This window comes from Idiotropiscis lumnitzeri, chromosome 19 (genome assembly GCF_059441095.1).
Source record: "Idiotropiscis lumnitzeri isolate Australia: NSW breed Sydney's pygmy pipehorse chromosome 19, RoL_Ilum_1.0, whole genome shotgun sequence".
NCBI lineage: Eukaryota > Metazoa > Chordata > Actinopteri > Syngnathiformes > Syngnathidae > Idiotropiscis > Idiotropiscis lumnitzeri.
Window position 1 is genome coordinate 10,779,400 of NC_142409.1, and position 12,776 is coordinate 10,792,175.

The 12,776-nt window shown below is 47.2% G+C and overlaps 1 protein-coding gene across 2 annotated transcripts in view; it reads left to right on the top strand.

Annotated features, from left to right (window-relative positions):
- The window catches only part of sulf1 (sulfatase 1), a 52,374-nt gene extending 40,637 nt beyond the window's left edge, over positions 1–11,737 (top strand). For both annotated transcript variants that reach the window (XM_088283093.1, XM_088283094.1), the window contains 13 exons: positions 1,074–1,224; positions 1,411–1,586; positions 1,662–1,790; positions 2,445–2,501; positions 3,299–3,425; positions 4,236–4,443; positions 4,590–4,936; positions 5,023–5,117; positions 5,642–5,713; positions 6,673–6,845; positions 6,956–7,098; positions 7,185–7,308; positions 9,746–11,737. In XM_088283093.1, coding sequence (XP_088139219.1) covers positions 1,074–1,224; positions 1,411–1,586; positions 1,662–1,790; positions 2,445–2,501; positions 3,299–3,425; positions 4,236–4,443; positions 4,590–4,936; positions 5,023–5,117; positions 5,642–5,713; positions 6,673–6,845; positions 6,956–7,098; positions 7,185–7,308; positions 9,746–10,965 — 3,022 coding nt within the window. In that variant the 3' untranslated portion in view covers positions 10,966–11,737. The remainder of the gene's footprint in view (positions 1–1,073; positions 1,225–1,410; positions 1,587–1,661; positions 1,791–2,444; positions 2,502–3,298; positions 3,426–4,235; positions 4,444–4,589; positions 4,937–5,022; positions 5,118–5,641; positions 5,714–6,672; positions 6,846–6,955; positions 7,099–7,184; positions 7,309–9,745) is intronic.
- Positions 11,738–12,776: the final 1,039 nt, after the last annotated feature.

Genomic DNA, 12,776 nt, shown 5'->3' on the forward strand with positions numbered 1-12,776 from the left:
AGTCCTATCTCGGTACATTAGTTCCAGGAACAAAAGGTTTTGGTCGTCTGATGTTTGCTACATTTGCAGCGTAGGTGGCGCTAGAAAGCGCTGCCCAAAAACAATCACTCAACAGTCGCCAACCATTTTTTTTTTTCCCCTCACCGGTGTTAGAAAGTCTCCTTACCGAGAGGGAGAGCCTCCATTGTGTATCTCGCTCCGGTTGATGCATTCAATGCGACATGTTTTTTGCAGCGCTACAGACGAAACGTCGTCTCGGTAGCAACACAAGACAGGTGAGACGTGTCTGTCAGCGGCCCCCGGCGTTCCCCCTCCCTGTTGCTGTTTACTCACTCACTTTTCTGACCGCCGTGACTTATTGAGCCTTCTGGGCCCAGACGTCGATGCAAACGGCGCTTTAGGGGAACTCTTACTTTTCGCCAGCGCGTGCCAGCCCTCAAAACGATTCCTCCGAGCCAAGAGCTCGGCGGCGTGGCGAGAAGAGGAGAGTCTGGTCTCTGTGCGCGAGGCGGTCCCGGAGAGGGGCGCTGGCACAGCACTATCAAGTCGTTTTCGCTGGGCAAACACAGGCGCTATTGACGCCTGTCAAGCGTGGCGGACGAGCGTGCCACCTGTTACCGAGCCGCCACAGACGGCCTCTCACAAGCTCGCATGCGAACGCTTGTACAAAAGGGATCTTTCACAATATGCGCATGGATTTTATTCAGCCTTCGCGTCGGCATGTTACATTTTGGTATTAATCCCCTGCGCAATTTGCAAATTCATCTATTAGTATTTTTTTTTTTTTTAAACCAATCCTCTCTGTTTCTTCTGCTGGCCACCAGGGGGCAGTATAATATAATCACTCCTACTTTTTGCGACTCAGTCATGTTTTTTAGGACTAAATCTGCAAGACGACTTTGAATTCCTAGTGTTTTAGTGTCATTTGTAGTAGATTTACTGTTAAAATTATTAATAGAGGCATTTTGAAACCTTTTTAAGGCGGGGTCAATTACTGGTGATTTTTCACTTTTTGCAGGAGGGCTCCATTTACTGTATTCGCACACTCACTCACCTGTTGGTTTCCCCACCAGCACGCCCAGTTACAACTACGCTCCCAACATGGACAAGCACTGGATCATGCAGTACACGGGCCCCATGAAGCCCATCCACATGGAGTTCACCAATTTCCTCCACCGCAAGAGGCTGCAGACCCTCATGTCCGTCGATGACTCAGTCCAAAAGGTGCCAATGTAATACTTCTGACTGATTTTTCTTTTTTTTTGTGTGTCCTTGAAGAATATTCGGAGTGGTCTTGTAGTGCCCGGTTTGTTTGGCATTACAGTCTAGATTCTTTGTAGTCTCGAGTGAGACAATGGTCTGGCTGGCGGTCAGTCACATCTATTTCCTCACCCTCTCAATGTTGTGCAGGTTTACGACATGCTGGAGGAGACGGGCGAGCTGGACAACACGTACATCATCTACACCGCCGATCACGGCTACCACATCGGTCAGTTCGGGCTAGTCAAAGGCAAGTCCATGCCGTACGACTTCGACATTCGAGTGCCCTTCTTCCTGAGAGGGCCCAATGTGGAGCCCGGCGCCGTGTAAGAGAACCGCTCGAAAAATCAATGTGATTGTTTCAATATGCATACATTTATGACATTCCTGTTGTACTTCAGAAATCCTCATCTGGTGCTCAATATCGACCTAGCGCCGACCATCCTCCACATTGCCGGGCTCGACACGCCCCCGGACATGGACGGAAAGTCCATCTTTAAGCTATTAGAGCAGGAACGGACCGGCAACAGGTTTGTATGGCCAGAAATAACGTAACATTTTAGCAGTGATTCTCAAACTGGTATGTGAGCTCCCTCTAGTGGTACACAAAAGTATCACTGCCTTAGTACAGTTTCATTGTATTTGTTAGTCGACATTTCCATTGATTTTATTTTCATCTGCAACCCGCATCTCAGAGCTGTGAGGTCGACGTCGTAACCGCTAAGTCATTGCGCTGCCTACGCTTAACAATTTGTCACAAATGGCCGTTTGCTCCCCACGGCTGCTTTGTGGCAGCCATTCGGACACCCGGCGAGAGACGTGCTTGAGGTCGCTCCGCTGCAATTTCCTGTGCAATTTATTGTTTCTCGACAGCAGAAACCCACAGTAATTAAGGGAGGAAGGGAAAATTGCTACCCCGCGCAGTTTACTTTGTGGCATTCAGGAAAATGTGAAATGGGATTAAAAAAAAATTCTGCAAAGAGGTCAGGGTGACAGTATCAGATTTTGTAATTGTAGCGAGATTGAATGACGTATCGTTTGTTCTATTGGCACACCTGTGGTACTTTTCAAATGAAATAATTTTGCACAATCAATTGTTGAATAGCAAAAGTATGCATGCCTTGCATTTTATATCCGATAGCGAGAACCCCCGCGACTTACGATACGCTTCTTTGTTTTTCTAGATTCAAACCCAACCGGAAACCCAAAGTCTGGAGGGACACATTCCTTGTCGAACGAGGGTAAACCGCAGCTTTTTCTTCTGGATAAAAAACAAAAATCGAAATCACACCTTCATTCTGATGCTCTCCGCACTTTCTGGACAACCCAACGACCACTTTGGCCAACACAGACGGCGCTAAACCGATTTGATGGCAAACGACGGCACCGGCTGACATCTTCAGGCTCCTGATATCTTATCCGAACTTTTTTTCCAAATTGCCTGGCTTGGCTCTGGCTTTGTTTGTTTTTTTCCACTCATTTACCAGCAAAACATCTGCACGCACACGCAGGCCCGTGCGGCAGCAGCTAATGCCTCTGCTTTGCACCATTGTTTTGGACCTTGTTCATGGGATTTGTGCAGAAAAGGAACTCATCTTCGTGATTTAGTTATCAGCCGTGAGACAGCTTCTTAATTAGGCTGTGCCAACCCTTGGCATCATGCGCCAAAGCACGCCAGACGGCCATGGCAAAGGACAGCGTTGGCCTGGTCTTAAAGGGGGGCAGGTTGTTCAGTTGCTCATTTGTTGCCGTCACTCTGTCTGTGGCTTGTGTGCGAGGCCCAGGCTGGCAAAAGGGAGCAGAGGAAGGGGTGTGAGGAGAGGGGGGGGGGGGTTGTTTGGTTGGCATGGGCCCGAGCGGAGCCTCAGCCAGGTCTTGTGGCGACGGCGGCATTGGGGATGATGCCAAGCTGAGGTCAAGGCTGAGTGGAGAAGCAGAGAAATATATATTGGGGAAGGGGGGGGGGGGTCTTAATGTTAAATGAGCTCAACCTGGATGGCGTCGGGTTCACTGATGATGATGTTTTCGCTGGTTACAGGAAGATCCTGAGGAAGAAGGACGACTCGGCAAGCACCCAGCATACCAACAGCCTGCCCAAGTACATGAAAGTGAAGGAGACGTGCCAGCAAGCCGAGTTCCAGACGCCGTGTGAGCAGCCGGGACAGGTAGGTTGCCTCTTTGTTCGTGTAAAAGTACATTCTTAGTTTAAAATTGAGCTCCGAAAATATTTTTTTTTTTCTAAGGCCAATGATCTCTATTGAAGGAGCAACACAAGGAATTGAAATGTAGCATTTAATTCAAATTCAATTAAAAAAAAAAAGAATTGATCTTTGACGTCTTTAGCCGTCAATGGCAGGAAATGAGTTCATTATGATACACACACTTCAATTCTTGACATTCTATTTAATTATTACTCTTGGACAAGATTATAACGAGCTATTTTTCCACTGTGTGAGGTCAAAGGAGTCCGTCTCAGGCCCACCCTCTCGTCCCCTCCCTCCTCCTCTTCCTCTTCCCGCATGTCTGCTCTCCTGAACCTCCGGCGTGATGTTTTCGCTGGAAGGATAAAGCAAAACAGATTGTTTTCATCCCCGCCTCATCCTTTCATTCGACCCCCCAAACTCGAGTCTTCCAAGAGCAACCCGATCGGCCTTCGCCGTCTCGCATTTGCGCCGTCGTTCCCACACTACAGATGTCTCTCTTCCTCTTGTAGCCCTTTTTGTTTTTTAAATTCCTCCACTGACGCCTGCAGAGAAAGACAGGGGATGTGCGAGAACGAGGGCGTTGGTGTGTAATTATACGCTGACGCACTTTGGCGCGGACCCGACCCACCCGTGCGATCGGCCGGCGAAAATTTAAAAAAAAAAAAAAAAAAACGGGGCTCCTCTGACGGATCCGATTAATTTTGTGTTGTCATGATGTTTTACGATCGCCGAGGAGATTATTATCTCATTTCTCCCGATGAATGCATCTAGAAGTGGCACTGTGTGGAGGAGATCACGGGCAAGTGGAGGATACAAAAGTGCAAGAGCGGCTCCAAGGAGGGCCCCCGCAAGAGGGCCCGCAGCCTGAGGCCTCGTAGCAACTACGACACCCAGGAGAGGGGCTGCGACTGCACCGGCGCGCTCTACAAGGCCTCCAGGATGGAACGTCGCTCGCACCGCCAGACCTCCCCTGGCCCGCGTGAGTGCAAATTACCCACGGAACCAAAAGTTGCACGACCATGAATCCCCCAAAAGTGTCACTGTTAAAAATTTAAAAAAACGCTATCGGAAATCCACTTCATAACAGCGCCACGCTAAAACAGATGTCTGTCGATGTTTTGCTAGGTTATCGGCCGCGTTTCGTTCACACGCGGCCCGCCAGGTCTCTCTCGGTGGAATTCGAGGGGCAGATCTACGACGTGGACCTGCAAGCCGACGACCAGAGCGCCGTCCGCCGCCGCGCCCTCACTAAGCGCCACCGCACGTCCATAGACGACCCGGACTTGGACTCGGGCTCAGACGATGGCTCCGAGGAGATGCTGGCGGACGACACCAACGCGGTGGGGTACCCCAAGTCTCTCAAGGTCACCCACAAGTGTTACATCCTGATGAACGACTCGGTCCACTGCGAGAGGGAAATCTACCAGTCATCCAGAGCCTGGAAAGACCACAAGAGCTACGTGGACCAAGAGGTGTGTTTGCACCACACACAGACTGGACAGACTTTTCATAAAATACGTGTTGAACCAAAAAAAAAACAAAAAAAACCTGTTGTCAGATTGAAGCGCTTCAAGACAAAATCAAAAATCTGCGGGAAGTCCGAGGCCATCTGAAGAGAACGCGGCCAGACGAGTGTGACTGTGGAAAGAAAAGGTACAAAGCAAATTAAGTCATACATTGAAAGCTTGAGATAGACTCCCCTCGTGTACCCCCTAGAAAGAAAAAAAAAGTAAAAAAATAATTCAGACAAAAATCCTTCTGCTGTTCTCACCTTGGCCACCAGGGTGCAGCATAATACTGTAACGGTCATTCAAATACAAAGAATATTATTACTTTTTTTCTTCTACCTCGACTGTGCTGTAAATTTAGTTCCTCTTTGTAGAGGATAAAGAATATCTCCTTAGAGTGTTGTTATATATTGTGAGCGTGAGTGGTTGGTCGTCTTTGAGTTCCCTGTGATTGGCTGGCAACCAATCCACGGTGTAACCCGCCAACTGCCCGATGATGGCTCCAGCACCCCCTCGCGATCCTTCGTGAGGAGAAGCAAGCAAAGATCCCTTCTTTTAAAAAAAATGCAACTTTCCATGCTAACTGTTAGCCTTTCAATACCGTTGGTTTGTGTCTGTGAGCCACTGCAGTAAGATCAAATCTGGCGTTGTGTGTGTTTGTTCCGCCAGTTTTTACAGCAAAGGCGACAGAAGCAAGGCCGAGAGGCCGAAGAACAGGAACGATCAACTGCATCCGTTTAAGTGAGTTTTTGCTTCATGAGTGTCGCGACAAGTAGGGTTTGACTTTCAACGACGGGGTTTTGTGGGCGGGGCTTACTGTGGATGCCTGCTCGGGTGGATGGTCACGCTCTTGGCCCCACCCACTGCACGTCCGTTGTTGGAATACCAATCAAAAAATGTGATCACAAAAGTTTTTCAAATTGAGACCTGCTCGGTCGGGAGAGGAGTGAACAAAAAAGTCTCCAATTTCTCACACTTTGGAATTTTGGATACTCAACAGTCACCAAACGCAGCCGCAGTTGCTCAGACAATTTTTTTTTTTTTATTAGCAGGAAAACAGATGACGTTGTAACCAGAAACACTTTTGTGTCAACAACAAACGAAAAAAAAAAAAAAGTGTCGAGAGAGAGCGAAGGAATACGTAATGAAATCAGGAAAAATAACAATACTGTGTCTTGTTGGCAACTAATAAATTTCGACAAAGCCTATCATGCGGAGGGTTTTGTTATTTTAGCTTTATAAGAAGTCAAAAATGACAAAGCAGATTATAGGCTTGTTTTATTTCTTTCTTTCTTGCGTCTGGAACTGATCGGGTTGCGTGCAAAGACGTGATGATTCACACACAAAACCTTGCAACAGAGACATTGGAAATGGATTACGGCAACACGAAGCAGCTGTTGTGTCGTCGCTCGGCTGGAACGAGACCAAAGGTGGAAAAAGTACTCCTACTCTGGACTTGAGTAGAAGTACAAATACTAAAAAAAAAAAATAATAATAATAATCAAGATTCAACCCGCTCCAGTTAAGTCAAAGAGTTGCGACTAATTACAAGTTGTATTTCAAACAACGACGAAATGCCCCAACTAGCTTAATGCTAACACATAATGGAAAACGCTATTGGCATGCTAACAATTAGCATTGAGAGTTGCAGAAACAAATGATTCATTTCATTCCTGTTTTTTTTTTTTTTTGTAACTCAGGGAGTCATCACACGATCAGGACGGCAAGACACAGCTATACAACGAGATCCGCCGCCGCAAAAAGGAGCGCAAGGAGAAAAAGCGTCTGAGGAAGGGCGACGACTGCAGCCTGCCGGGTCTCACCTGCTTCACGCACAACAACGACCACTGGCAGACTGCCCCCTTTTGGACACGTACGTCCATTGCATGCGCATTTCCAGCGACTTCTTGTATAATTTACTGTCATGTGACCCTCTTCGCGCCCAAGTCGAAATCCTGTCAAACGTTTCGTTTCCCTTCCTAGTGGGCGGCTTCTGTGCGTGCACCAGCTCCAACAACAACACCTACTGGTGCCTGAGGACCATCAACGAGACGCACAACACACTCTTCTGCGAGTTCTCCACCGGCTTCCTGGAGTACTTTGACCTCAACAGCGACCCCTACCAGGTGGCTGAGCATCTTGAACTTTTTGGCTGCAGGGAAAACACTTTGCAAACTTAACAACTGATCAAGCGCGTGTGCGTTGTCGTCAGCTGACCAACGGCGTGTACGAGGTGGATCGCGACGTCTTGAACTCCCTTCACGGCCAGCTGATGGAGATGAGGAGCTGCCGGGGTTTCAAGCAGTGCAACCCCAGACCCAAAGGCTCGGACGCCGGTACGCCAGCACTCACGCTCACGGTCGCTATGGCGACACTGACTCCAAACTCGCCCGTCCGGGTCTCGTGGTTGCGTTTGTCAAAAATATCGTAGTGGAAATGACGCCCAATGGCAGCGTTGAGGGTGGAGGACGCGAGATGCTCGTGAATGCGTGTTCTGATGTTTGATTTCACACACGCGCGACCTTCTTCCTCCGTCTTTTATGTGTGCCTGACTCTTCTTGTTAGTTTGCTGAAATGGTGTCAACACATAAGCGAGTTCACGCCTCGCTTTGTTCTTGAGGTCCGGGGACTTAAAATTCTCCTAACTTGTACACTTCAGGAAAATAGCAGTGTGGATTTGGATTTTAAAAGTGGTTGTTTTATGGTCTTGCGACATGACGGAATTTAATCTATTGTGGTCTGGTTGTTTCTTTTGAAAATCTAATTTTAAAGAACAACCACAAAACTTGGCCTCGAGAAAATCTCTTACCTTAACACATAATGCCAAACGCCATAGACGGGCTAACAAAACTTGAACAAGCCCTTACGCAAACAGCTATTAAAACTCAAAACATGTAGCCAGATAATATAACAATACTCACATGCAGATTTTCTTTATCGTCTGCAAAGAACGAACACAATTTCTGTATGCCTGTCTTCTACTGCCCCCTGGTGGGAACAGCAGCGACTTCCCTTCCTTTTTTTCCCCGCATGATCGTCTCTCCATTCTGTGTGAATGAATCTTTTTCCCGTCGGCGTCTCCTTTGAACTGGATGATTAACAATGGATTGCTTTTATGTTCCTGATCAGGAGGTAAAGATGGAGGCAGCTATGAGCCGCACAGGTATCCAAACATTTTTCTTTCTTCTGTGGCTATTTTTTTATTTTTTTTTTGGGGCCTCTTCTTCGCTTCTGGTTGCGTTAACACCTGCATGGGCCTCTCCTTCGCACTAATCCATCCATGACGTTTGCCAGTCTGCATGGGGAAGGCGCTACTATTTGCCGCGATCCGCCCGGAAATCTTTTCTCCTCCGTTGACGCAGCTTTGGTCGTCCTCTCGGGTTGCTCTTGCCGTCGTCTTCTTTTCAGCGCGGCGAGCACTCCCGACCTCTTTTCGGGGAACGCATGATCACAGTCGGCCATTTTAGTGCACGTCCATGACATGCATGATATCATGCCATCATCCTCCACACCTCCAGGGATAGTTTGACATCTGGATGGTTTAAAAAGACTTTGGAAAAAAAATATTGAACAATAGCCAAGTATTGGAGTCCACAGCCTCTGCTTGGTTGCGGCGCTCCTTTTTTTTTTTTTTTTTTTTGAGGATTTGAGGCTATGTGGCTTGAAATGGTGAAAGTAAATTCACATGCTAATGTGAAATGGCAAAACCTTTGCTCATCCTGGATCCTGTAAGCATTGGGCTCCATAGTCTCCACTTGGCCCTCCATTGCAAATTGGTTGAATTTCACGGAAAATTTTGAGGATACGTGGTTAGAAATAACCCACATGCTAATGTTAACTTGCCGTGAATGATTTCAATATTCGACTCCGCAGTCTTGGCTTGGTTGCATCACTCGGGTTTCTCCATGTTGCTAATTAGAACAGTGATGTCAGGGGTTCGGGGTAGGGTTAGGGCCACAGTCTCTGCTTGGCTGCAGCGCTCTGTTTCGACTGCTCGCTCGCTCCTCATGCGTGCAGTCAGTCCGGTCACTCATGGGTCAAGTGTCGTGGCAACGTTTGACAATACACGGCTAGAAATGACCATGACAATAGTCGTATCAGACTCCGTAGTCTCCACTTAGCTGCGGTGCGCCGTTTTTGTTCAAGCATCTTTCACTGTGGAACGCAGGAGAACAAAAATAGAATGTCAAACTATTCCTTTGATGTACGCTCTCATCGTGATCATATCATCTCCATCGTCATGTCATCCATGAGGACAATCTCGATTTGACGTGTGTTTGTCGCTTACCAGGCGACAGCAGCACCGAAAGCACTCAAAGAGGAGACCAATCCTTTCCTTCCTGTGAGTCGACCAGTCCTGTCTCACAACAACACAAACACAAAACAAAGACATTGTTATGAACAATTTTACTTTTCCAGGATGCTTTAATTGGACTTTTTTTTTTTGCTTTCTATCTTGCATTCCGCTGCTTTATTTGCTTTTTTTTTTTTGTATTTCTTTTGCTTTTTTTTTTTTTGTATTTCTTTTGCTTTTTTTTTTTCCATATTGGTTTTAATTCCAGGTTGCCGTCCGCGCCTTTTTTCACTTTTCACATGTGGCTGTGTTTTTGCGGTGGATTGTCGCCTGAACGTTCCTTGTTGGCGGCGCTGGCGGCATGCGTTTGCACGGCTTAACCAAATGCATGACGCTGGAGCTTAATCCAAAAAAAAAAAAAAAAAGGCGTCCGAGTTCTTTCCCGTGGGTCTTTAAATCTGCTGTGGTTTCTCCTTCAGCGCACTCTGGGACGGACGACAGGGTTAAACTGCCCAACCTGACGGACGAGGACGTCAACTGGCAGGGACTGGAGGATCTGTACAGCATCAACGAAAGCCTTTACGACTGGAGGCCCGACTATAGCCCGGGACCGGATGACTGGTCCAACTTCCGCATGGACGTGGACCGCCTCTTTGCTCTGCCGCCTCTTTTCAACCGATCCCGCCTGACGCCGGCGCTCAACGACTCCGCCCAGGACGAGCTGGGCTCCGGTGGCGAAGGCTTCGAAGCGGGCAGCGGAGGAGAGGCTTTGGATGTCTGGCCAGGAGGCGTCTGGTCTCGGAACGACCTTGCCAGGGTCTTCATACCCATCCCCCCGACAACTCCCTCATCCGAGTCCTCACAACAGAAGAAACCAGATCTTGTTCTCAACGACCTTACCGAGAGGAACACAGTTCGACCCCTGGGCGTTTTTCTTGAGGGCTTCCATTCCGAGGACATCTTATCCAGTTCCAGCCTGTTGCCAAAACCTTCATCTGAGCCGTTGCTGCTGAGGAAACTGGATCCTGTTGTGACCGACCTTTCTAAGAGGCAAACGGGGACAAAGCGACACCAGGCCGTCCCTCCAGGGGGCATCCTTGCCACGGGCGTCTTTCCCAGCCCCGGCCAAATCCCAACACCTGCACCGCAGAAGAAACCGGATCCTGTTGCCAACAACCATCCTGAGAAGCAGATAGACGAGCTCCAAGTGCCAGGGGGGCGGTCCCCGGTTTTCCTCCTAGTGGGAGTCCCCGACCTCATGCCAACGCCCTCGTCTGCTCCTTCACATGAGAAGAAACCAGATGCTGTTGTCGTCGACCTCCGCAAGAGGCAAAGGCACCATCCTCGGGTTCCGATTCGTCAGTTGGAGGAGCTGGACGGCGACATGTTCAGCGGCGAGGGCCCAATCGAGCTGGACACGCGGCACGGCGCCATCCTGCGCGCTCACAACAGCCCCGAACCCCACCCGAGCCATGTGGAGGGCACCGCCCCTCACCCCAGCCCCAATTACGATAACGGCGAGGGGGACATTTTCCAGGACCAAGGCTTCCTCCCTCTCCGGCCCAACGTGAGGCCCGGCACCACCAGGAACCCCCCCGACCGGCCCAGCCCAACGAGTCGGGGCGCCGTGGCGCCGCCCCTCGCGTTGGTCTTCGAGGGCAGCGGCTCTCTGCCTCGACCAAGCGATCTACAACTTTGACGAGACATGACTGGCGCGTCAGTCATTCAGACTTGTATAACTTTCAAAGTTATTTTTTTACGTTATTATTAAATTTATTATTAGCTGACAGTTTTATGATTTCTTAAAAAAAAGTGTGTGTGTGTGTATCTGTATATATATATATATATATATATATATATAAATATATATATATATACAGATCGAGAAAAGCCTTAATGCAGCTATGTTTTGGGATTGAAATGGAATAATTCCATGCATTTTGTGTTTAAGGAGTGTGAGTGCGTGGGAAAAAAAATATCGCACTCTGAATGCACTTTGGAGCTTTTTCTTTCTTTTTTTTTTTTAATTCTCCATTTGAAACATGTTGAATGCTACGGTATGATTGTTTTTTTTGTTTTTGTTTTTTTTCCACTGGTTTAGCTCACAAAACGTTGACTTATTTACTTTGTAAACTCATTCAAAACTTGAAAATTGTGAGTGCGCGTGCGTGTCTGTCGGTATGGAAGGTTCATCGTCCCGTTATTCGTCCATAAAAGCAATCAACCCTTGATTGGGTTATCAGACACTTCAGAATTTCATTGATAATTTCAAATTTGTCGCCATAATCCAATTTATAAAACTTTGTTGCAGTGATGGTATATAAGCTATTTTCAATCAATTAATGTTCATTTTTGCACATCGGTTTGTCTTGAATGATAAGGCATGGTAGTCCTATATGATCCCGTATACGTGTGAGTCAGTGGACGCTGGTTGCTGGAAAGCCATGACAATAATAAAAAAAAAAACTCAACCATCCGAGTGAATATTTTCTTTTTTCTTAAAGCATGTCTTTTAATCAGTTATCTATCTTAATGCAAACAATAATTAGCTCGAAGTTAAGGTGCTGTAACTCAACATGTTCATATTCTACCCGATGGCATGCTGTTACGATAGCCAATCAGATAACGAGTTTGATGACTGTAAGGCCTTCTTGCTGTTCTTACGTTGAAGGTGATGAACGCGTCTTGTGATTGGATACTCACTTGTGTGAGGGGGCGGTGCTATGCGGAATCGACACCGCTGGAAGACCTGCGTGAAGTTGGCCCCACCTCACGCACAAATGGGGGGGGGAAATATTTTTTTTCTTCTGTGCTTCATTTGTGCTCGTTTAAATTTATTAAAAGATACTCCACGTTTTAATTTATAATGGTGACGTCACGACCAGTAACGCTGCGGTGTCAGTCTTCATTTGTTTTGGATGCCGTTGAACTCATGGTACCACGCACAATGAATCACATGAATCACTCGTTTTGTTATTAATTCCAGGTTATGACGTAATGTTTCTGCGCATTTTACATCATGATCGTGGAATGCAACTTGCAGGATGAACTCAGTGTGCTTTTTTTATTTTTTTTTGCCTACTTTCTCGTCGCACAACTCTGACGTCATTACAAACAAATCAGAGCACTTGAATCACTCTTAAGCCTGCACTAGCATACAGTTACAAAAATTTTACTGTTTTCCCTGCTGTAAATTACTTAAAATCCAAGCTCATTTCTTTCAATATGTTGTCCTCCCGCTCATACTTGTATTTTCTCAGTATTCATTAAGCCTATGTGAATATTTCTTAAATTATAGCAGACGTGAGTCTTGCCGCAAACCGAAACATGCGTTGAACTATTTTGAAATGAAAACATAACATAAAAACATCCGTGTACGCATTCTCTCGTGTACCACTGAATTAATACAAAAATCACCACATGCAGAAGGAACTTCGGTGGCTGTGGTTGGCGAAGCTCAGTGGAACCCTGCTCGTTTTTCAACCTCGAGGTTGGGGTTTCGACCCCAGG